This window comes from Mercenaria mercenaria, chromosome 6, assembly GCF_021730395.1.
Source record: "Mercenaria mercenaria strain notata chromosome 6, MADL_Memer_1, whole genome shotgun sequence".
Taxonomy (NCBI): domain Eukaryota; kingdom Metazoa; phylum Mollusca; class Bivalvia; order Venerida; family Veneridae; genus Mercenaria; species Mercenaria mercenaria.
This window is the reverse complement of record NC_069366.1, coordinates 10,028,793-10,055,444: the sequence shown is the minus strand read 5'-3', so window position 1 is coordinate 10,055,444 and position 26,652 is coordinate 10,028,793. Positions and strand designations below refer to the sequence as shown.

General features: G+C 36.2%; 1 protein-coding gene across 1 annotated transcript in view; it reads left to right on the top strand.

Moving 5' to 3' along the window:
• The window catches only part of LOC123549702 (lipid scramblase CLPTM1L-like), an 83,939-nt gene that overhangs the window by 5,760 nt on the left and 51,527 nt on the right, over positions 1-26,652 (top strand). Inside the window, exons 2-8 of the mRNA XM_053546622.1 lie at positions 480-667; positions 5,681-5,781; positions 8,353-8,539; positions 15,244-15,374; positions 17,068-17,140; positions 22,038-22,155; positions 24,817-24,911. Of these exons, the coding sequence (XP_053402597.1) occupies positions 506-667; positions 5,681-5,781; positions 8,353-8,539; positions 15,244-15,374; positions 17,068-17,140; positions 22,038-22,155; positions 24,817-24,911 (867 nt within the window). The 5' untranslated portion in view covers positions 480-505. The remainder of the gene's footprint in view (positions 1-479; positions 668-5,680; positions 5,782-8,352; positions 8,540-15,243; positions 15,375-17,067; positions 17,141-22,037; positions 22,156-24,816; positions 24,912-26,652) is intronic.

The window sequence follows — 26,652 nt, the reverse complement described above, 5'->3', positions numbered from 1 at the left end:
GTGCTCTTGTTTATCATCATATTCCTAGAATTGACCCTGAAAAATATCATTAGTAAACACTGCATAATAGGGAAATTTCTATCAGCTTATGATCTAGTCATTCTGTTTTGTCAGTTTATTGCATTTGTAGTATGCACAATCAGTTAGTTACATTTTAATGCTAAGAATGCACTAAACAAATAGCTATAGTTAGCCCTGGTGCTTGAGTCATTCATTTTTGAGTGATAGGTATTTCACTGTATACTGTCATTACCTCTTGAAGTAAAATATTCTAACACTCTTGAGCAGTTCAAAAGATCCTATTTGACAAACTGGAAAATGAACAACATAACATATGCTTGGTTTGTCTTGTCATTGTTCTATTGTCAATTTTGTATTTGTAATCTACTGGAAGATTAGGCCTGCCTAATTGTGTTGCCTCAATAAATAAAGCTGTTATTATTATTATTATTAAAAAAATCCTTTTTTGTTGTTGACAGATTGAAGTTTGATCTAACAGTTCAGCATGAAGCCCTCACTGACAATGGTCCTGTCAGGACTGTTTCTGTCATACATGGCTTATTCCATGTACACTATTGCACTCATATTCTTCCCTACACACTGCACAGAGAAAGGAAAACAGCAGAAGTGTATCCAACCTTATATAGCAAAACATAAAGACTTACAGGTATGCTTAGTAATAGTGCTGTAAAGAGTTTTAGCTCACCGGAGCCAAAGGCTCATGGTGAGCTTTTGTGACCACTCAATTTCCGTCGTGTGTTGTCCGTCATCCGTCTGTCAACATTTTCTAAAAAAATCTTCTTCTTGAAAACCACTGCTTGAAAACCACTGGACAGAATTACATCAAACTTCACAGGAATGATCCTTGGGTGGTCCCCTTTCAAATTTTTCAAAATGTTGAATTCCATGCAGAACTCTGGTTGCCATGGCAACCGAAAAGAAAAACTTAAAAAAATCTTCTTTCCAAAAACGCAAGGTGTAGACCCTTGATATTTGGCATGTGACATCATCTAATGGTCCTCTATGAAGATTATACAAATTGTGCCCCTGGGATGAAAAGAGGCCCCACCCCGGGGGTCCCAAGTTTTACATAGACTTATATAGGAAAAAAACTTTTAAAATCTTCTTGTCTAAAACCAAAAGACCTAGGTCTTTGACAATTAGTAACTATGTAGCATTGTCTTGAGATCCTCTACCGAAATTGTTCAAATTATAACCCTAGGGTGAAAAGAGGCCCTGCCCTGGGGGGTCTCAAGTTTTACATAGACATAATATAGGAAAAAACTTCAAAATTCTTCTTGCCTGAAACTGCAAGGCCTAGGCTTTTGATATTTGGTATGTTGCATTGCCTTATCGTCCACAACCAAAATTGTTCAAATTATGCCCCTTTGGTGAAAAGAGGCCCTGTCCTGGGGGTCCAAAATTTAACATAGACTTATATAGGGAAAAAATTCTTCTTGTCTGAAAGTTCAAGGCCTAGGCCTTTGATGTTTGGTATGTAGCATTGCCTAGTGGATTGTTCAAATTATTCCCCTGGGGTGAAAAGAGGCCCCGCCCTAGGGGTAATTTGCTTTATGAGTTATATGGAATAGATGCTTCAAAAATTATCAGATCATATTTCATAGACTGTTTAGTTATAATTGCCTGATGACCCAAAGTGATTAGGGGGGTCACCTGACTGTGACCTTGACCTACTGACTTGCTTTCTTGTTTTTTAAGATACAGCCTTGAAATTTGGATGACATGTACAGTTTTGCACACCCATCTTAAAACTGATCTTCAGTGACCATGAATATGACCTACTGACCTACTTTGTAATATTTTAGCATCATTTTGCCATTTTAAACATGCGGCTCATATTACTCAGGTGAGCAATTCAGGGTCATCATGACCCTCTTGTTTAAATGAAACTAAGATGTAGGAAGTGGAAAAAGACCAGTAAAGTTTGCACTTTTATAACTAATGTGCCTTTATCTTAATAACAGTCGAAGGAAATAATATATTTGTTTCTTTGATTTTGAACCAGTATTTATAAAAAACAAAACAAAAAAAACTCCAAATCAACGGAAACAGACTTCATGTTCTTTTTTTTTTTTTTTTTTTTTTTTTATGGATTTAACGTCGCACCGACACATGATATGTCATATGGCGACTTTCCAGATTTAATGGTGGAGGAAGACCCCAGGTGCCCCTCCGTGCATTATTTCATCACGAGCGGGCGCCTGGGTAGAACCACCGACCTTCCGTAAGCCAGCTGGATGGCTTCCTCACATGAAGAATTCAACGCCCTGAGTGAGGCTCGAACCCACATCAATGAGGGGCAAGTGATTTGAAGTCAGCGACCTTAACCACTCGGCCCCGACTTCATGTTTTCATCAGTGTTTAGAGTTCCAATGTGCTACACTTTAAAAGGACAGTCTTGTCTCAATACATTAATTTGATCTTGTAAATACTTGCTAAATCAAAGAAACAAGTACCAGTACATCATGAATGACTGAGAGCACAGAAACAACCATTAGAAAACCAACGTATTGTGTTTGCGACCAGCATGGATTCAGACTAGCCTGCGCATCCGCGCAGTCTGATCAGGATCCATGCTGTTCACTTTTATTGCAATTAGAGAAACCGTTAGTAAACAGCATGGATCCTGACCAGACTGCGCGGATGCGCAGGCTCAGGTCCGGATCCATGCTGGTCGCAAATGCACTATGTTGGTTTTCTCATGGCGCGGCTCAAATGTTTTTGCAGGGATTTTAGTTTTGTCTCTGATTTATAATGTTTTTAGCTCACCTGAGCCAAAGGCTCATGGTGAGCTTTTGTGACCGCTCAATGTCCGTCGTCAGTCGTCCGTCATGTGTCGTATGTCCGTCAACATTTTCTAAAAAAATCTTCTTCTTGAAAACCACTGGGCAGAATTGCACCAAACTTCACAGGAATGATCCTTGGGTGGCCCCCTTTCAAAATTGTTCAAATAATTGAATTCCATACAGAACTCTGGTTGCCATGGCAACGGAAAGAAAAAACTTTAAAAATCTTCTTGTCCAAAACCGCAAGGCTAAAAATAGAGCCTTGATATTTGGCATGTGACATCGTCTAATGGTCCTCTATGAAGATTGTTCAAATTGTGCCCCTGTGATGAAAAGAGGCCCCGCCTCCGGGGTCACAAGTTTTACATAGACTTATATAGGAAAAAACTTAAAAAATCTTCTTATCTAAAACTGCAAGGCATAGAGCCTCAATACTAAGCATGTGACATCATCTAATGGTGCTCTATGAAGATTGTTCAAATTATACCCCTGGGGTGAAAAGAGGCCCCGCCCCGGGGGTCACAAATTTTACATAGACTTATATAGGAAAAAACTTTAAAAATCTTCTTGCCTGAAACCACAAAACCTAGACTTTTGATATTTGGTATGTAGCATTACCTAGTGGATCTCTTACAAGATTATTCAAATTTTGCCCCTTGGATGAAAAGAGGCCCCACCCTGGAGGTCACTTGTTACATGAGTTATTTTGGAATAAATACTTCAAAAATTATCAGGTCATGTTTCCTAGACTGTTTAATTATAATTACCTGATGACCCCAAGTAATTAGGGGTCACTTGATTGTGACCTTGACCTACTGACCTACTTTCTTGTTTTTAGCTCACCTGTCACATAGTGACAAGGTGAGCTTTTGTGATCACCCTTCGTCCGTCGTCCGTCGTGTGTGCGTGCGTGCATCCGTGCGTCCGTCCGTCAACAATTCCTTGTCTGCACGATAGTGGTTTCATTTATGATTTTATTTTAACCAAACTTGCACATAACTTGTATCACCATAAGATCTCGGTTCCTTTCTTGAACTGGCCAGATCCCATTATGGGTTCCGGAGTTATGGCCCCTGAAAGGGCTAAAATGAGCTATTTTGACCTTGTCTGCACAATAGCAGCTTTATTTATGATTTGATTTTTACCAAACTGGCACACAACTTGTATCACCATAAGATCTTGGTTCCTTTCTTGAACTGGCCAGATTCCTTTATGGGTTCCAGAAAGGACCAGAATTAGCTATTTTGCCCTTGTCTGCACAATAGCAGCTTCATTTATGATTTGAATTTAATCAAACTTGCACAAAACTTGTGTCACCATAAGATCTCGGTTCCTTTGTTGAACCGGCCAGATCCCCGAATGGGTTCCGGAGTTATGGCCCCTGAAAGGGCTAAAATTAGCTATTTTGACCTTGTCTGCACAATAGCAACTTCATTTATGATTTGATTTTAACCAAACTTGCACACAACTTGTATCACCACAAGATCTTGGTTCCTTTCTTAAACTGGCCAGATTCCATCATGGGTTCCAGAGTGCCATACCCTTAAATGTCCAAAATTGGCTATTTTGGCTTTTGCAGCCATATAGAGACTTCATTTATGATTTTATTTGATACAAACTTCCAAAATATCTTCAACAACAATAAATCTTGGATTCCATGACAAATCAGATCCAATCGTAGTTTCCAGAGTTATTTTATATCTGATTACCTCCCCTGATTGTAGTCAAAATGGATTTATATCAGTAAGTACTTACAGGACTTATTTGAAATTTCATTATTATCATTAGTTGGACCGAGCCAATCAGGGTAGATAACTATGGACTGATTTTATATCAAATTACCTCCCTTTATTTCAAATTAAAATGGGTATATCTCCGTAACTAATGAAGATACTGATCTGAAATTTCATTTACGTCAACAGATTTATTTGGCAGATCCTTCTTTTGTTAACTTACAATAATTTTCTTTTGAATTACTTCCCTTTTACGTTACTATAAATAGCCTATTTTTAGTAACTTTTTTATTTTTGGTTGTAGGGAAAAACCGAGACCACTTTTCTGTGGTACAACATGGATGGTACCTCCAAGTTTTAGGTGTATTTTGACATATCTGTACCTTGTAAGAATTTTGTTTTTCTTTTTGGTTAAATTTCTTTCCTTTGTTGTTCCTGTCCTTTGGACTTAGATATTTTTTCTGAGGACCTTCTTGTCCTCAAGTGCAGTGATAACAGGTGAGCGATATAGGGCCATCATGGCCCTCTTGTTTAAGATACAGTCTCGAAATTAGGATGACCTGTACAGTTTTGCACGCCGATCTTAAAAGTCACTCGGACTTTCAGTGACCATGAATGTGACTTGCTGACCTACTTTCTAATATTTTAGCATCAGTTTGCCATTTTAAACATGTAGCTTATATTACTCAGGTGAGCGATTCAGGGTCATCATGACCCTCTTGTTAAAAGTAGAATGTCTAGTTTTCTGTTCTGATCGGGAGCTTCAGGCCATATGAGATTTTTTCATATCATTTGTATACACTTCTGACACTTTCTTATCAAGATTTGTGCCAAATGTTCCTTTTCAAATAAGTTCACTTGACTGTTGTAATTTTTTTAAACATTTAAATTTTTGTTTCACTCTTGGGTATGTTTATGACAAATGTGCTAGTTGCTGTTGATATGAGTGTAAAGATAGTATTTGTGTTTGGAGATATGTTTTGAGTTTGGAGATATGATTTTTGTGTGGAAATATGATTTGAGTTTGGAGATACAATTTTAGTTTGGAGATATAATTTTAAATTGAGTTGCAAGATACGATTTTAGTTTGGAAATACAATGTATGATTTGTGTGTTTTAGTGTCAAGATTTTCTTTCCAGATGTCTGTTTATACCTCACTGAAGACGTCAGAAATCTCCTCCAATGATCTTACATTGGTTTGGAACTACAATAATTTTACCATCCATGAAACAGTAGAAAAGTAAGTAGATTTTCAATTATCTACATGTTTTAACCTTGAGCCTGCTGGCGGCAAGTGGTTTTGCCTTTGCGACCAATGCAGACCAAGATCAGACTGCACATCCGTGCAGGCTGATCATGGTCTGCACTGTGCGCTATTCAGTCAGTAAATTTTCAGTGAACACCCCTTTGAATAATAAATGGTACTGCCCAAATTGAATGATGGACAAGTCCATTTCAGAAATTCAGCAGGGTAAAGGTTAAACAGGTATATCTCCTGATTAATGTGAAGTTTCTCTAAATTCAAAAGTGTTTTTAATTAGTTTGCCGAGTACAAAGTGCTTGTGGTTAGCTATTGTGATCACTCACCATCTGTCAATAAGATACACTGTTCTTCAAACACCATCTCTTTTGAAACCATATATTAATGGAAGGTGATAAAACTTTGCAAGCATGTTCCTTGGATGGGACCTCTTTCAAAGTTTGTTCAGATTAATCTGATTCATGAGAAAACATTGCCACCAGAGGGCGTGGTCAGTTTTTGCTTCTTGAGCACTGTGGAATTAAAAGGCAGTCTTCTTGTCAGGAATTGATGACTTCATTTGAAAGTAATTTTACCAAATAAAATGTATTCTTGTGTTACCCTGTTACAATGGTATTCATGTTATTGAGATTTGTCATATGAGCTAACAATTGGAAATGCTTCAAACAACATGCAATAGAAATATGATAGAAGATAAAGGAAACTTTATTAATAATAATTGTACTTATTGCATGACTCTTTAATATATAAAATGCTGGTCTGTAGTTTTCTATACTGGGCATTTTATAAAGGATTTTCAAATGAGCGCATACTTACTGGATCCATGTTGGTCGCAAATGCACTATGTTGGTTTTATCATGGTGCGGCTCATTTCTTTATTGACACAATCCATTAATCATGCTAACTATTTTTGGATGATTTACTAGAAGTCCCAGTGTGGTTTATATCCATATACATGTAAACTCACAAGAAATAACATACAATTCTTATATTTACATTTTTGTACCCCCCGACAACAAAATTGTAAGGGGGGGGGGTATACTGGTTTCAGGTTGTCTGTCTGTCCGTCCGTCCATCCGTAGACAGTCTTGTCATGCACAACTACTGTTGTTACTGATCACTTGTGTCAAGATGACATGTTCAGTCATGTGAAGAGGGTTGCCCTTGATATTATTGCGACAGTGTTGACAAATTATGCCCCCTTTTGGACTTAGAAAATCCTGGTTTAAGTTTTGCATGCAAGTTATTATTCCAAAGACCCCGCCCCAGGGGTCACTTGATTTTACATATCTTAAAAAATCTTCTTCTCAAAAAGCAGAAGCCCTAGAGCTTAGATATTTGACCTGTAGCATTGTCTAGTGGACCTCTACCAAACTTGTTCAAATCATGACCCCTGGGTCAAAATTGACCCCGCCCCAGGGGTCAATTGATTTTACATATGAAAATCTTCAAATAATTTCTAAAATAAATCAGAAGGCCTAGAGCTTAGATATTTCACATGTAGCATTGCCTAGTGGACCTCTACAAAATTTGTTCATATCATGACCCCCGGATCAAAATTGACCCCGCCCCAGGGATCACTTGATTTTACATAGGAAAATCTTAAAAAATCTTCTTCTCAAAAACCAGAAGGCCTAGAGCTTAGATATTTGACCTGTAGCATTGCCTAATGGACCTCTACTAAATTTATTCAAATCATGACACCGGGGTCAAAATTGACCCCGCCCTAGGGGTCACTTGATTGTACATAGAAAAATCTTCAGAATTTTCTAAAAATAAACCAGAAGGCCTAGAGCTTAGATATTTGACATGTAGCATTGCCTAGTGGACCTCTACAAGATTTGTTCAAATCTTGACCCCCCCAGGGTCAAATTGACCCAGCCCCAGGGGTTACTTGATTGTACATAGGGAAATCTTCATAAATTTGCTAAAAATAAACCAGAAGGCCTAGATCTTAGATATTTGATATGTAACATTGCCTAGTGGACCTCTACAAACTTTTTTTCAAATCATGACCCCCGGGGTAAAATTGGCCCCGCCCCAGGGGTTACTTGATTGTACATTGGAAAATCTTCCAAAAAATGTCTAAAAATCATCAGTTTGACATTTGAAACATGTAGCTCATATTAATTACTCAGGTGAGAGATCCAGGGTCATCATGACCCTCTTGTTAACATTTTAGAGTAATATTCCTGCTTCTGGGACAATGCTTTGAATAGTCGAGCATTGGCTATCTTAGGGACAGCTCTTGTTTTATTATTGAACTCATACTGGCCCCCTCTGTTAATTCATTCAGAATGCTTGAATCCTGTATTGACCTTTAATCCTTGTACTGGCATTGGCACTGATTTTCTCATATTGGCATTGGCACTGATTTTCTCATATTGGCATTAGCTCTGATTTTCTCATATTGGCATTGGCACTGATTTTCTCATATTGGCTCAGTCGAGTTTAATATTGGCTCAGTCTGGTTCATATGATATGCACAATTTATCTGACATTTTGTCCAATATTGCATAGTTTAATACTTTTGCATTGTGTTGTTTACAGGGAGTTCAATATTACTATACCCGCAAAAACGAGAAGAAACGGAACGTTACATTTGCATGTGTTTGTGTATCCACGACGACAGGACCCGTTCACAAGCCAGTACTCCTCGCATGATCAGTCAGCTATCACAACATACATGGTTCCACAATCGAATGTTTTTAACTTACTCAGTGATAATGGAATAGAGGTATATATAAATTAATGATAATAGGTTTGACTCCACCGCTTATCGTCTTTTCGGTTTCTTATAAAGCCTCGTAAACATTTTTTTCCTGTAAAAATGAAATCGTCACGAAATTTGATGAAAATAATTGTTTTTGGTAAATGTTAGCAACAGGCATTATGATTTTTTGCAACAAGTTATTAAGGTAACATAGAAAGAATTTATCATAATTCTCACAGGCTTGTTTGACATGACGGACAAAATTAACCTTCTTTGAGACTTTGTGTATGTCTGCTTTATATATATATAAATAAAACTTTATGTTTAATGTTTTCATTGGACGAAAGTGATGTCCATTACTTTTCTCAGCACTTTGTGATGTGCATCTCTACAAAAGTCAGCTCATGTTTAATATCCAGCCAGTTTTGTTTAGTATCTCATGAGTTATGGCCCTTGAGTGAAATGCATAGCATTGACATTGTCTGCTCAATAATATTGGAATGCCAACCAGGGGCATAGAAGTAGCACTGCACAGGAGTAACTACTGCAAAGCCTAGTTTTGTATATCATGTTATAGTTCAGTTATTATCCCCCGCTAAAGGTGGAGGAATATAGTTTTGGCATTGTCCGTCTTTCCGGATGTCCATCTGTCCATCCGAAGTCATATCTATGACATGGTTTGGAGTATTTAATTCTAACACAACCTGATTTGTTTTCCTGTTAAACAAAGAAGGCTGAAAACTACGTGTTATTATTCAACAATTCATTTTTCTGACGTCATAGTTATTACTTCATAGCGTTAGACGCTATAGCGGCGCGCTGGAAAAGAAATCAACAGAAATCAGGCAAATATTTGATAGATATCGTTAAGGAAGTACTTAATAATCCTTGATAACATGTTAGAATTGAAATAATTTATTAGTCCCTTACTGGTTGAAAACCAGTTTTGGGGACTGTAGGAATGCGCTTTTCCGTCCGTCATTCCGTCTTTCTGCTGTCTGTCCATCCTTCTGTCCGTCCGTCCGTCCGTCCGTCCGTCCACACTTTCCTGTAAACAACATCTCCTCTGAAACCATTGGGTGGAAGTTGATGAAACTTGGCCTGGATATTCCTTGGATGGTCCCCTTCCAAAGGTGTTCAAAGAATTGAATTCCACTCAGAACTCTGGTTGCCATGGCAACCAAAAGGAAAAACTTAAAAAAATCTTCTTGTCCAAAACCGCAAGGTGAAGAGCCCCGATATTTGGCATGTAACATCATCTAATGGTCCTCTATGAAGATTGTTCAAATTATGGCCCTTGGGTGAAAAGAGGCCTTGCCCCGGGGGGTCCCAAGTTTTACATAGACTTATATAGGAAAAAATATTTCAAAAAAATCTTCTTATCTGTAACCACAAGATGTAGGCATTTGGTATTTGGTATGTAGCATTGCCTTGTGGACCTTTACCAAGATTGTTTCAAATTATTACCCTGGGGTGAAAAGAGGCCCCGCCCCGGGGTTCACAAGTTTTACATAGACTTATATAAGCAAAATCTTTAAAAATCTTCTTGTCTGAAACTGCAAGGGCTAGGCTTTTGATATTTGGTATGTTGTATTGCCTAGTGGTCCTCTACCAAAATTGTTTAAATTATGCCCCTGGGGTGAAAAGAGGCCCTGCCTTGGGGGTCCCAAGTTTTACATAAACTTATATAGGAAAAAGATTTAAAAATCTTCTTGTCTGAAAGTTCAGGGCATAGGCCTTTGATATTTGGTATTTGGCATTGGCTAGTGGTTCTCCAACAAGATTGTTCAAATTATGCCCCTGAGATGGAAAGAGGCCCCGCCCCAGGGGTCGTGAATATGAGGTATATAGGAAAAATTACTTCGAAAATTATCTGATCATATTTCCTAGACTGTTAAATTATAATTACCTGATGAACCCAAGTAATTAGGGGTCACTTGACTTTGACTTTGACCATGACCTACTGACCTACTTTTGTGTTTTTTAAGATACAGCCTTGAAATTTGGATGACATATACAGTTTTGTACACTGATCTCAACACTGACCTTCAATGGCCATGAATGTGACCTACTGACCTACTTTCTTAATATTTTAGCATCAGTTTGACATTTGAAACATAAAGCTCATATAACTCAGGTGAGCGATCCAGGGTCATCATAACCCTCTTGTTTAATATATCCCTGTTGTTACCAAATGGATTTTATTCAAATTTAAAACGGTTGTTCTACATGGTCACATAGCCCGCCCGCTTAGCTCAGTAGGTAAGAGCGTTGGTCTACGGATCTCGGGGTCGCGAGTTCGATCCTCGGGCGGGGCGTATGTTCTCCGTGACTATTTGATAAACGACATTGTGTCTGAAATCATTAGTCCTCCACCTCTGATTCATGTGGGGAAGTTGGCAGTTACTTGCGGAGAACAGGTTTGTACTGGTACAGAATCCAGGAATACTGGTTAGGTTAACTGCCCGCCGTTACATGACTGAAATACTGTTGAAAAACGGCGTTAAACCCAAAACAAACAAACAAACAAACAAACATGGTCACACACATCATAATATAACACAATATTCATGATGCTGGCACCAAAATGCCATGAGTTATGCCCCCTTTTTACTGGCATTTCAGGTTCAAGTTGTGATACACTTCTGCTCTACCTCACTTATTTGATTCAAACTTCAAATAGTTTTTCCGTATTATTAGCCACATGATATGACAGTCACATGGTGCATTACTTTTGCAGAAGTTTTGCATGAATTATGTCCCTTTTATACTTATTTGATGTTTTGACACACTCCTATCTTTGTAATTACTAAATACATTTGACACAGACTTGAGCTATTGTGCAATATCTTTATCCACAATGGAGTAATTAAACACTCCAGTGACATCTCCAGCTTCCTCAGATGATCCAAGTTTCACTATCCAGCATCGAAATAGTCTCTTGTGACAGCTCTTGTACAATTTCTGGGTGTTAAGTGGTTTGATACGTGTTTTGTGTGAAAAACAGTCTCTAGTATATCAACACTAGTGAATCATAACTCTCACTTGCATTTTGTTAGAATTCTTGCTCTTTTTGTAGTTAGAAAATTGGAATTTCATGGTAAATCTTTTTGTTTAGGTCAGCTTTATCTAAAAAAATTTAAGAGCTATAACTTTGAAACTTTGCGGACTTGTTTATCAACATTAGTTGAGTATGTTGGTCAAGAACCATAACTCACTAGGTTTTGTCAGAATTGTGGCCGTTTTTATACTTAAAAATTGGAATTTCTCTTTTCAACTTTCTGTTTAGGTCCATTTTACTTGAATACTATAAGAGCAATAGCTTTGAACCTTTGCAAGCTTGTTGAGTATGAAAGCTAAAAACCTTAAATTTCACCTGCAGTTTTAAGAATTATGGCACTTTATGTGTTTAGAAAATTAGAATTTCTTAATTAAAATACTTTTTAGGTCCTTTTTACTTGAATATGTTATATATAAGAGCAGTAGCTTTGAAACTATTGAAGCTTGTTAACATCATTAGTTGAGTGTGTAGGCAAAGAAACATAACTCTGATTTGCATTTTGTCAGAATTATGGCCCATAGGTACTTAAAAGATTGGAATTAAATGCTTAAAAGTTTTGTTTAGGTCCACTTTTCAAGAATACTTCAAGAGCTTTAGCTTTGAAACTTTGTACACTTGTTTATTATCACTAGTCTAAGAGTACTAAGTAGATTAAGAACCTGCCAGTATCTCTTTTTTACATTTTATCAGTCATGGATTTTTTTACTGAAAAAATTGGTATTTCTTGGTGATTTTTTGTTAATTAAAAAAAGTTCACTTTTTCTGAATACTACGGCTTTTAAACTTCATAACTGTTTTTGTTGTTAATAATTGAGTACAAAGTTCAAAAACTATCGTGCATATTGCCTTACTGTAGGTGCTTACAGAGGTGTGTTGGCAGCCGTTGACCGGGTTTGACATTTAGAAAAAAATGATCTATCATCAAGCATTGCTTACAGAAAAATCTGTTAACTAAGCTCTCATGCAGAGATATATGGGAAGTAAGTAGGAAGTGATAAATAGACAGTGTTTTTAACCTTTGCCATTTTGTCTTTCTGTGACTGTATTTCGTTCGTTTGCACATGTTTAAACATGATGCAAATTGCATTTTGAAGGTAGTTAGTCAGATTTTGATCAAGTAACTGATTTGTTCATAAATTTAACAAATGATCATTTTACACTTATTTGTGTTCCTTGAGTTCTTATTACATGTTAGATTTTCAATAGAGGTATTTTTAAAATCTGATTTTCCTATCCTAGTTGCCCAACAAAGATAGAGTTACTTAAGCTTGTGATTAGATAATAATAAACATATTTAAGGGGCCTCCGTGGCCGAGTGGTTAAGGTCGCTGACTTCAAATCACTTGCCCCTCATCGATGTGGGTTCGAGCCTCACTTGGGGTGTTGAAATCTTCACGTGAGGAAGCCATCCAGCTGGCTTACGGAAGGTCGGTGGTTCTACCCAGGTGCCCGCTCGTGATGAAATAATGCACGGAGGGGCACCTGGGGTCTTCCTCCACCATCAAAGCTGGAAAGTCGCCATATGACCTAAAATGTGTCGGTGCGACGTTAAACCCAAAAAAAAAAAAAAAAAAAAAAAAATAATAAACATATTTCACCGAAGGAATAATTTAAATATAAGAACTGTATTATTTTTTCTCAGAGTTTCATGGACAAAATTAATATATAAAATTATTTAGCTGAAATTCATTAGAAGTATGAAAGTTTGTAAAGTTATCATTACCACTCTTTACATCCTCGCTTTACCTATCTGGGTTGCACAACCATGATAGATTGGAAATAAATGAAACTGGAATCAACACACTGTTTTAAGACTTGACTTTTGATTCGTATTGTCAACATTAGCAGATACTATCAAATGTAAATGTAAAACTAGAAATAGTATTGAAATTAAAGGAAATAGTCCACTTTTTGAATACACATATACATTTGTATTGAATGGGAAACATTCATATTTAATAGTGATCTAGTTAAGAAATAATGTATAGAAAAATATGTTTTTAAACATTAATATACGATAAAGAGGTTATACATCTGAATAATACACGAGGGCCTTGCCCTAGTGAATTATTCTGGCGACGTATAACTCATTTTGATTGTATTGATTTCAGTAAAACGCGATTTTGCGATACATTATTTTGATTTTAATATGCCCTTAATCTAAAACAGAAGATAAGATATAGGAGCGCTTTTTCTTGGTCGCAAAGAAAACATTGACGTCATCGTCAGTTAACGTGACGTCATTTTAGTGTAAGGGTGTTTTAACAGAAACAAGAATTTTAGAACTCTCTCTCTGTATATATGCAATGGATCTTTTTGTTCATTAAATTGATTTTTAACAGAATATATTAAAAATAAGAAATGTCATAAAATGTTGCTTAAATGTGATTAACCACCTTTAATGATGATTCAGGCCAAAGCTTTTAAGGTCACCTGAGCATGAAATTCTCCTGGTGAGCTTTACGAATCATTGGATGTTTGTTATCCATCATCCGTCCATTCCTTGTCCATCTGTCGTCTATAATTTCTTTAATGAACATCTGCTAAACCACTATGCCAATTTCGACCAACCTTCATCCATGCAGAATTCTTGTTGCCATGGTAACCAAAAGAAAAAACATAAAAGATCCTCAGAAACTGATTTTAGAATTATTTCACAGAAATGTACCTTTGGTGACCCTTTGTCAGATTCCTTCAAATCATTATGTTCCATAAAAAAAATGCCAGGGGCAGAGACTAGTTTTCCTCAGATGGTTATGTGGAAAAGGTTGAGAGTCTTTTTCTCTGAGACTGCAGCTGTCCTGATTTAAAAACAAATTTACAGCAGTAGTCCTTAGATGACCTATAAACTAGTTTCTGTTGTTAAATAACATGGTTGTCAGATGGCAGGACTAGTTTTTCCTAGAAAGCTATATGGAAAACTTTCTTTTTCTCTGAAACTTTTGGCCTGATTTCAGACTAATTTTACAGCAATGTTCTTTGGGTGACCCTCCCAAATAAGAAACATAGCCTCAAGAAGAAGAGCTATTTTGCCCTATATGGGTATATGGAAAACTTAAAAAATCTCCTGTGAAAGTGCTGGCTTGATTTGAAATTATTTGACAGCAATGTTCCTTGGATGACCATTTCCTAAATTCCTACAAATTCTGTTTGGTTTCATCAAATTATAGGCCATGTCTTTATTCACAACTGTGAGAAGTTTCACCAAAATGTACGTTGTAGAAAAATTTCTATTCACAAAAATGTTATGAAAGTTATGATTTTCCCATAGACTCCCATTATGAAATATTGCATGAGGTCCATATTTTTCAAATCAGTCTAGCAAAAAAATCAAGCACACGCTGATCACTTGTTAGGTTAACTGCCCACCATTACATAATCTGAAAAATTGTTGAAAAACGGCGCTTAACCCAAAACAAACAAACACGCATGCATGCAGGCAGGCACACACAAACACATATCAAAGGTATGAGAAGAGAGAAGCCAGTTTCTCTTTTAAAGTTGAGCTTCAAGCGTGGGAGCTACTTGTACCTTTTTTCAGGTCTTTGGTTTAACACAGACAGGGTTTGATTCCATGATCTCCGGAACTCTAAGCAGACACTACACCAGTAGGCTACAAAAGCGGTTGAGTAGTACTAGTTTAAGTGAATTTTGGTTTTCACTTCAGGAAAAGAAGACAAAACCTGCATCTGGGCAACCAGTGACCCACTGGAGGTCGAAGGTCACAGTGAATGTGATGGAAGATGAGATAGCATTTGATCGTCAAGGTGTTCCGGGTGAAATCATGAGACATCTCAGGTAAACAAGTTATGAAATGTAATTGATAATTTAGTATTTCACTGAATCTTATCCGTACAATTGTTTTGAAATGGGAAGTAAAATTTTGCATGTGAAAATATATACAAAATTAATATTTTGTTATCCCCCGCCTAGGCGGAGGGATATAGTTTTGCCATTGTCCGTCCATCTGTCTGTCCATCTGGAGCCATATCTAGGAAGCAGTTCGGAATATTTAAATAAAACATCATATACATGTTCACCACTATGGGGTTATATGGCCGTCAAGTTTCAGTCAGATTGCTTAAGTAACACCAGAGTTATGGCCCTTAGAAGTTTCTAGTGTTAACTATATAGGGTACTATAAATATGGCAATTTCTGCTTCATAACTTGTGATATATTTGACCTAGAACTATGAAACTTGAACTGAATTTAGACCACCATAATGTGGTATGCACACACAATTTTGTCAGGATCTCTTTAGTAACTTCAGAGGTATTGCCCTTTAATTGTTTAAAGATCCACATATTTGTACATAACAAATTAACCAATTGGTAGAATTTCATTAATTTAAACTTATTTCATTTTTTTTCGTGAACATTAATTTTATTGTAAACATGCAAAGTTACCCACGCCCAGTCATCCCCACCACCTTGGTCACATATTCCATTCAAATTAATTTCATTAGTCAGGATCAAAACGTAACATACATTTATTATGTACACTTAAAACATTTGTTTTCTGTTAAATTGATCCTGACTAATGAAATTATTTGCTTCTTAGTAACATTCTTAACTTTTTGTCGGATATATTTCTTTGCTATTCCTCACCACAAACCCATTCGGCGGGGGATACCAATTCATTGAATTTGCTTGTTGTGATTTAGTCTGATGCAAAACTGAATTTCAAGCTTTTCAGTTTCACTGTGTCTTCTTAACTGTTGCCCTTTTAATCATCAAAACTCCTGTAAGAATTGATCTTAGTGAGTGGCAGACATCATTTGTTTAAGGGTCAGGTCAAGTCTTGGTATCCCTCATACCCCCAAACTTCTAACCCTACCTCCATTTCTCCAACCCCTTCCCCACCCATTACACTTCCCCCCCACCCAGCATAATAATAGTAATTATAATGATAATAAGAATGATCTTGGTAGCATTTTTGAATAGTCAAGCAGGCTATCCTTCCGACAGCTTTTGCTATCTGACATGTTAAACTGAAACAAATTTTCTTTTTATTACCAAATTGAATATAGAAAACTGAAATCTTCCCTTGAAAAAACTTCTTCTTCTCTTAACCTTTGGCCTGTTGGCAGCAGGTGATTCAGCCTTTGCGACCAGTGCAGACCAAGATCAGCCTGTACATCCGTGCAATCTGATCATGGTTTGCATTGTTCGCTATTCAGTCATTAAATTTTCAGTGAACACCCCTTCAAATAATATTTGGCATTGCCCAAATTGAATGATGGACCTGTCCATTCTAGAAATTTAGCAGGGTAAAGGTTAATGTTGCAGTCTGGAGGGATTTTGTCTGTAGTTCAGGCTATGAGCTTCCTTGCTGAGATTTGGTGGTTCTACTCACAGGATGTCCAGAAAGGCATTTATAAGTTCTATGGCAGGAAGGTTGTCCTGATATATAGCCCCAAAGATATTCTTGTATTTTGTGAAGCCTATGATGTTAATTGTATTTACCAAATGAACTGCTTGTCTTTTTCAGGGTTTCACCAAAAGGAGATTACCTTCCTATTGTTTACATTGATCAGCTTGGATTTAGAACAAAAGATTTAGTTGTAAGTTGTTATATAGATCTATTTCCTCATACATGTTGATTAATTGGTTAAATAATGAAAGTTTTTAGAAAATTTTCAGTCACTTAGTAAATTTTGACTTTTTACTTTGGAATGATCGGTTTTCTAACTATTGTCAAAATTTCCGGAGTTTCTAGAAATTTGGCCAGTATATGTCAGCCATTTCATTATATCAAAAACTATGCAAATATTGAATTGAAACTTCACACATTTCTTTGTGTTTATGAAACTAGGCCATAGTATCAAGTCCCATAACTCTGACATTTTTCCCCCTTTTGAACATAAAAACCTTCTTGTTAAAGTTTTGCTTGTATGTTACTATCTCCAAAACTAATGCAGATACTGGATTGAAACTCTATAGATATTTTACCATTTAGGGTAATATTTCTGCTTCTCAACAACAATTCGAATAGTCGAGCATTGGCTGTCTTACGCTTACGGATAGCTCTTGTTAAGATATGACAGAATCGCCCAGAATAAACATGTGTACGGAATAAGTTTTCCACATTTTACCTAGAATTGATAATATTCAGTAGTATTTATAAAGTTTAAAGTAGTCAGTTCTCATCCTGTCCAAGATAGATATACAATATCTCCAAAATGACTGACTTTCCAAAGTCTGCTCGAAGTTTGTCAAGATACCATTGGCAACTGAAAAAATCGTTTATCCAAAACAGAAATAAAATTAGAACTGAGTAGGGCCTCAGCATTATCAACCCAAAACACACCCAACTTAGAAACAAATTGAGTGTATTTTCTTTAAGAAAGATATAATAGTCAGAGTACTTGAAAAAAACATTAACAAGGTGCATTTTAAAGCTATTTGTCCATAATTGAGAAGTGATTTTTCAGTATTTTCATTTCCACCAAAATTGGTAGAGAACATAATTATAATTATACTGCACTGAAGAATGATAAAGTGGATGAAAATAACTGTTAGATATTAGTTAAAAAAAGCAAGGAGAATGTTGATTTTCTTGATTCAGGCCTCGACCTTAACTTTTTTCAGCAGTTGCCAGCAGGTCCACCAACTGCTAAAATCTAGTAGACCTGCTCAGACTTTAGTGGACCTCCAATTCTATCACATAAATTGTAATATTGTAGACGTCATAACTTCATATGACTCAAAGCAACAGGACTTATTTCTAAAATAATTAAAAATGGAAGACTGTAGCAATCTGTTATCCCGAAAAATAATTATTTTGAAAAGTGTCCCAAAATATGGACACAATAATCATCATCCTCCCGACCCGTGTTGAAAGTGAAAAAAGAAAACATCATCAATTAATTATCGGTAATTATTCTGATGATTAAGTAAGTAATTAGCCTTGTTTTCATCTTCAATTAACACCCTCTCAAAGAGCTAAAAGAAGTGTGTCGGTTATTCGTGGCATCTGAAGCGGAGATCAAAGCGGTATAGTTTCCCCGAGATTGTCATGGCATTACGTCATGTTTTCGCGCCATGTGACACATCACTGTCTGATCGTACTTTCTCGATTCCTTTAATTGTTGAGAAGAAATCAGTAAAAAAGTTTTTTCTTTAATTTTTTAAAAGTGAATGTGCAATATCCCGAATAAACTGACATGTAAATGTGTCAAACCGTGAACGATGAAAGTGGATGTCCTACCTCTGTGACCTATTTGCCCTCAAGAAATTTACATTATTGTTTGAGAAGAATATCTAACAAAGTGTTGTGTCAAAAAATACATGTACAAAGAATCATTTAAAACTTATTAAAAACCGCAACGACATCATACTGCTTTATTTTAAAACCACATTTCTATTTACGTTCATTAGGTCACGTAACCTATTCTGCCGCGCTAACAGAAATCTATTTGCCAAAAATCGTTTTACTCCATGTATTTAAATTGCTGCCGCTTTTTCATTATTTAAGATTTTTTAATTGTGTTTTTTGTACTTTCTGGTCAAAAGTCTGAATTTTATTACCATAGTATGTACCGTTTATTTACTTTAAGAAAGAAATAAATAATCAAGATCGCGCTGTTTGAAATTTTACAAAACATTATATGAAAATTTGATCGTTTTTAAAGAATTTTGCCTACATTCCTGTCGATATCTTATTAAAATTGTTATAGAATTCAAACTGTATTAGTTCTCAAGCGGTGTTGAAAATTTAAAGCGATGATATTATAAAATGAATGCACTACGCGCGTTTTTTGTGTCAAAAGTAACCGCGATGTAAATTAGACATTACGATAGGGCGCACGTGCTTGTGGAATGGAAAATTACCAGCATGACGTTTTGATATTTTTACGATTCGCGGGTAAATTCCAGTCAATCCGTGTAATTTTGCCTGATGTAATTTCTCAATTTGGTAAATACCACGTAAAAACCACTCGCCCGATCGGTGGAGTAGTCCATTCGTGCTCTCCTGACTTTAACTCGCCAGTGCTTATAACCAAAGAGCTATAAATATACTTCTTTGTTATAACGGTAGAATACCGTACTTAAGGCAAAATCAACTTTCGTTTTGTGAATTCGCCGATATGGGTACGATTTCCCCCTCCTATTTGTTTACTTTTAAGGGTTTTTAATATTTTATTTGCAGACCGTGACTGAAAATTGGTTGACCGTCGGTCTACCCAACTTTTGATAGTTAGTGGACCTGCCGATATTTTGGTTGCGTCGGTCCAACGGTCCACCGCTAAGGTCGAGGGCTGCTGATTGCTTAAAAAATATTACAGTGGTTAACACTGCTATGCACAGCATGTAGATAAGTTTTTGCCACAGATCGCTTTCACTACACCAACATTTTATCGATTATTGTGAGAAAAGCTCTAATTTATAACTTTGAACACTGTGAAAGAAAATGTACACATTGTGATAAATATCTAATAGGTGATGAATTTCATTTTGTCTCCCTCCACAGAGTGGTGTGGGAGACATATTGATTTACTCCTGTCTGTGTGTCTGTCTGTCCACCTGTCTGTCTGTCACAAATTTTGTCCGCACTCTTAAGTCGAACAGATCTCATCTGATCTTCACCAAACTTGAACAAAATGTGGTTGACAATAAGTCCTCAGCCAAGTTCGATAACTAGCCAAATCGGCCCAGACACTTGGCATTATGGCCTTTGAATTACCAAAAAAACTCATGCCAGTGATACAGGTCTTGGTGCATGGTTGACTCAGATAAATAATGAAAGGCCATTTACTCCAAAACTTACTCCAAAACTATGAAAGGTATATTTTCTGTGAGGAAACAGTATATAAAGACAGACTTACTATTAAGATGATTAGGCAGTTGTGGGAGACATCGCTTTTCACAAAAGCAGCTCTAGTTATCTGTTTGATTGTGACCTATTTAGTGGTGATAGGAAAAATTCATAAGGTATTGATTTAACTATCCTCTAGATGACTTTACGAATTGTAGAAGAGGCCCCCGTGGCTGAGTAGTTAAGGTCACTGACTTCAAATCGCTTGCCCCTCATCGATGTGGGTTCGAGCCTCTGTATGGGCGTTGAATTCTTCATGTGAGGAAACCATCCAGCTGGCTTACAGAAGGTCGGTAGTTCTACCCAGGTGCCTGCTCATGATGAAATAATGCACGGAGGGGCACCTTGGGTCTTTCTCCACCATCAAAGCTGGAAAGTCGCCATATGACCTATAATTGTGTCGGTGTGATGTTAAACCCAACAAAATAAATAAATAAATAAAAAATGAATTGTAGAAGTATATTAAACACTGTTAAATTATCTCTTTTTTGTAAGATCATTTTGGCTACTTTTAGATAAAAAATTTGTTACTCATAATTATTATTGTGATAGTACATGTGTAACTTTCCAGAGCATTGATTTGACATTTGATAATACATAATAGTATTTTTGAGGGTCTAGTATACTGCATTGTTCTTTGCATATATAATCACCAAGTATTGTCTTAACACTAAGTGTTGTTTTATTATGTGTATTAGTGATTATATGCATTGATATGAATAAACTTGGAATTTGAAAACTTAAAAAAAAAAATTGTGTAAAAAGTGTTAATAAGTCATATTAAAGAAAATAAATCATTTAATACAATATGAAGGGGCACCATAAACAAGCAACAAACACACATCACTACAAAGTGTTAGACTGGAAGTATGTTGCCATGGTGTTGATTTGATGGTTGGGAGATACAGTATGAGACAGCATCATAATTTTGTTTGAAATAATTCTCTTCTGACGTTAGTCTGGTTACTGACTAGATAAATTAAATAAATTTTGTAAAATAATTTTAAAGCAACTGGCCTCCAGATCGTTTAACAACAAAAAAAAATAATTTTTTTTAGATGTCTTGAAATAAATGCTGTATTTCTTAAGAAGGCTTTAAAACTTAATTACTGATAAACTTTATGTTATGGAAACACATGAGAATTTGCTGTTTTTACTACTTTTTACGATGAAAATCGAAAAGTGTTTGTCACGGTTTTACTCCAGATAAATTGTCTCGATTATAAATATCTATATTTTGAAGTCATTATTCACTACTTCAGCTATAGCGCTATTGGTTACGATGACTGGAAAATGTATATATTGCCGTGGCGGTCCGGGGTTCCATTCCCGACTTGGTCATCTTTTTTTCTTGTTTTGGAATTAATTGTTTTGGAAAAAATATTTTAGAAACAAAAATTCATATTCTAATGTTCATAATATGACCAAACTTCAATTTGAAAGAAAGATTATTTTTTAGCCAAATCTGGAGGTCAGTGCCTTTAACAATATTTTCCTAAATTTCTAATTTTTCACTTTTACCATCTCAGCAAAATACCTCTTAGCTCTGATAAAATATGTTTTGAGAAGAAAAGGGGAATAACTGTACAAAAATTAAATAGCTTACGGTCTTTATACAGACTAGATGACTATATCTGTTGCAGGAAGTAAACAAGAGTGTTGATGCATTACCACTGACCATCACATACAGTCCTATTTCTGTTGGCAAACTGCGTATGTGGAGCAATATGTTACAGTCCATCAAAATGCTTCACAACTTAGGTATGTATTTGTTAAAATTATGTCACACATGATCACAACTTTTCATCAGCTAATTATGTTTTTGTTAGGACTTAGTATCACAGCTCATTAAAATTCTTATGGTAGTGGACCTGTAATGAAACTTGACAAATAACGTATTATCTATATGCTATTTCGGCATTCTCTGGTTTTTACGGAAAGCTATGTGCACGTTAAGGTATGTTTACTTCCAAAGAATACCAAATTACCTAATGGGAATACATAAATCACACTTAGCCCTTATCATGCTGGACACCAGCTACTATAAAATTCAAAAGAAAACCTTAGAAACTTGTTTCAGAAATTTGTGTTATAAACTTAAGGTATATGTCATTATATTATATATACAAACTTGGCAAAACACAAACTGGCAAAACTATAAATATCCCATGAACTAATTAAAACACTCACCTGTAAATGGCCTGTATACATGTACTTCAAGTTTATAACACAAATTTCTGAAACAAGTTTCTAAGGTTTTGCTAGGTTTGTTTTTAGCTTACCTGAGCATGAAGTGCTCATGGTGAGGTATTGTGATCACGCTGTGTCCGTCGTGCGTACGTGCGTCAAGTAGTTGGTCATCAACATTTGTGTTTAAACGACATCTCCTCCAAAACCACTGAATGGATTTTGATGAAACTTGGCCATGATGTTCCTTGGGTGGTCCTCTACCAAAGTTGTTCAAACGGTTCCGCTTGGTTGCACATAGGGGCGGCAAGACCTAAAAATAGAAAAAAACTTCAAATGACATCTCCTCCTAAATGGATGGTCCAATTTTGAAATAATTTCACACAAATAGTCCTTATGCTACCCTCTACCAAGATTGTTCAAATTATATTGATTCGTCAAAAAACATGGCCGCCAGAGGGCATGGTCATTTTTCCCTATATGTATGTACATGTATATAGAGGAAACTTTAAAAATCTTCTTGTGTGAAACTAATGACCTGGTTGTAGAATAATTTTACACAAATGGTCCTTGTGTGACCCTCTGCCAAGATTGTTCAAATTGTACCGATTCGTCAAAAAACATGGCCTCCACAGGACGTGGTCACTTTTCCCTATATGTATATACTAAGTGGAAACTTTAAAAATCTTCTTGTACGAAACTGCTTGTCCTATTTTAGAATAATTTTACACAAATGGTCCTTGTGTGACCCTCTACCAAGATTGTTCAAATTATTTTGATTCGTTAAAACACATGGCCACCAGGTTTTTACCTGGAGATTTGCCAGGTTTGTATCTGGAGTTTTGCCAGGTTGGTGTTTGAAGTTTTGCCAAGTTTGAATGTGGAGTTTTGCCAGGTTTGGATATTGAAGGACAGTCATCTAAAAAAACAAAAATATGCAAAATAAATCATAGGTCACCGGTATTGAAAAAGAATTATCTGCCCTTGAAAACGGAGAATCAACTAGTACATCAAAATTATGGGAAAATGCCGTTTTGACAGGTTTGTGTTTGAAGTTTTGCTAGGTTTGAATGTGGAGTTTTGCGAAGTTTGTATCTGGAGTTTTGCCAAGTTTGTATGTAGAGTTTTGTCAGGTTTGTATCTGGAGTTTTGCCAGGTTTGTATCTGGAGTTTTGCCAAGTTTGTATCTGGAGTTTTGCCAAGTTTGTATGTAGAGTTTTGTCAGATTTATATCTGGAGTTTTGCCAGGTTTTTATCTGAAGTCTAGCCAAGTCTGTTTCTGGAGTTTTGCCAAGTTTGTATCTGGAGTTTTGCCAAGTTGGTAAGGTTTGTATCTGGAGTTTTGCCAAATTTGTATCTGGAGTTTTGCCAGGTTTTTATCTGAAGTTTAGCCAAGTCTGTTTCTGGAGTTTTGCCAGGTTTGTATCTGGAGTTTTGCCAAGTTTGTATCTGGAGTTTTGCCAAGTTTGTATTTAGAGTTTTGTCAGATTTATATCTGGAGTTTTGCCAGGTTTTTATCTGAAGTTTAGCCAAGTCTGTTTCTGGAGTTTTGCCAAGTTTGTATCTGGAGTTTTGCCAAGTTTGTATCTGGAGTTTTGCCAAGTTTGTATGTAGAGTTTTGTCAGATTTATATCTGGAGTTTTGCCAGGTTTTTATCTGAAGTTTAGCCAAGTCTGTTTCTGGAGTTTTGCCAAGTTTGTATCTGGAGTTTTGCCAAGTTTGTATCTGGAGTTTTGCCAAGTTTGTAAGGTTTGTATCTGGAGTTTTGCCAAGTTTGTATGTAGAGTTTTGTCAGGTTTGTATCTGGAGTTTTGCCAGGTTTGTATCTGGAGTTTTGCCAAGTTTGTATTTAGAGTTTTGTTAGGTTTGTATTTGGGGTTTTACAAAGTTTGTATTTGGAGTTTTGCGAGACAAATGTATTAGAAAAGTACTTAATTGTTCATTAACTCTTTTACTGTGAAGTTAATTCTTCATTTATGTCATATTTACTTGGAAATATACTTGAAAGGAAGCAATCCTTTCTGCAGATTAGATTAAAAACAACTTGCACATGATATCTTTGAGGATAGCTTGATAGCATTTAAGTCAGTGAAAAAATCTACACAGATGTCTTTCTTTCTCTTCACAGTTATTATATTCAAACAACAAGACAAGAATGTTTGTCTGAATTAACTGGTCAGCTATTTGTCAGTTGAGTATGAACATTTTATTTGAATTACTTGTGATTTATTTCAGGTTTTACAGAAAAAGATACAGACGAAATAAAGGGGATTTTTTCTGACACAAACTTTGTATTTTTGATGCTGACGTTTGCTGTTGCCGCATTTCATGTAAGTACAGACATCTTATACTGGAAGGGTTTACTGTATTGACCTCAGTGATGGGGAATTGATGAGGTTACACTTTAGGGACAACGCATGCTTTTCCATGTTAGCCTTTATTTTTAGCTCACCTGAGCACGAAGTGCTCAAAGGTGAGCTTTAGTGATCGCCCTGTGTCCGTCGTCCGTCCGTCCGTCCGTCGTCAACAATTTGACTGTTTTGGCCCAATCTTAATGAAACTTGGTCAGAATGTTACTCTCAATAAAATCTTGGACGAGTTCGATATTGGGTCATCTGGGATCAAAAACTAGGTCACCAGGTAAAATCAAAGGAAAAGCTTGTTAACACTCTAGAGGTCACAATTTTGGCCCAATCTTAATGAAACTTGGTCAGAATGTTACCCTCAATAAAATCTTGGACGAGTTTGATATTGGGTCATCTAGGGTCAAAAACTAGGTCACCAGGTAAAATCAAAGGAAAAGCTTGTTAACACTCTAGAGGTCACATTTTTGGCCCAATCTTAATGAAACTTGGTCAAAATGTTACCCTTAATAAAATCTAGGACGAATTCGATATTGGGTAATCTGGGGTCAAAATTTAGGTCACCAGGTCAGATCAAAGGAAAAGCTTGTTAACACTGTAGAGGCCGCATTTAAGACTTATCTTCATGAAACTTGGTCAGAATGTTAATATTGATGATCTTAAGGTTCAGTTTGAATCTGGGTCATGTATGATCAAAAACTAGGTCACAAGGTCAAATCAAAGGAAAAGTTAGTTTACACTGTAGAGGCCACATTTGTGACCATATCTTAATGAAACTTGGTCAAAATGTTAATCTTGATGATCTATAGCTCAAGTTCAAATCTGGGTTAAGTGGGGTCAAAAACTAGGTCACCAGGTCATATCAAAGGAAAAGCTTGTTAACACTGTAGAGGCCACATTTATGACTGTATCTTCATGAAACTTAGTCAGAATGTTAAACTTGATGATCTTTAGGTCAAGTTCGAATCTGGGTCATGTCGGGTCAAAAACTAGGTCATGGGGTCAAATCAAAGGAATAGCTAGTTAACACTTTAGAGGCCACATTTATGACCATATCTTAATGAAACTTGGTCAGAATGTTAATCTTGATGATCTTTAGGTCAGTAGGTCAGGTGAGCGATACAGGGCCTTCATGGCCCTCTTGTTATTATTATTATACCAGATTTATATCCAGATTTTACCCTGCTAAATTTCTAAAATGGACTGGTCCATCATTCAATTTAGGCGCTACCACTTCTTTATCAAAGGGGTGTTCATTGAAAATTTACAGACTAATTAGACTGAATAGCAAACAGTGGAGACCATGATCAGACAGCGCTTAGATTTACCCTTGTCTGAACCTCTGTTTGTCCATTTTGATTCCCATCTGTCTGACTGTATGCCTGAGTTTCAGTCATGCATAAATTTTGTTCCACACCACTGAAAGCCAATCTTTCATTATTCATTGATTGATGTTCAATGCACGATATTTATGCGTAAATCTCTCTTTGAAAAATAACCATGACTTGAAAATATGCAGAATTTAAAGGTGAATCCATATTTTTACATTATTTCTTTTTTATTTCAAAAAGACCAATACACTATATTTTTAATACAATGGAATATTGGTATGATTTATTATATTTCAAGCATCTTCTCAGGCATCCTTACACAATATAGGGACCATTTTCAGATGTGTGATTTTTTTTCCTTTGACTAAATAAAAGTC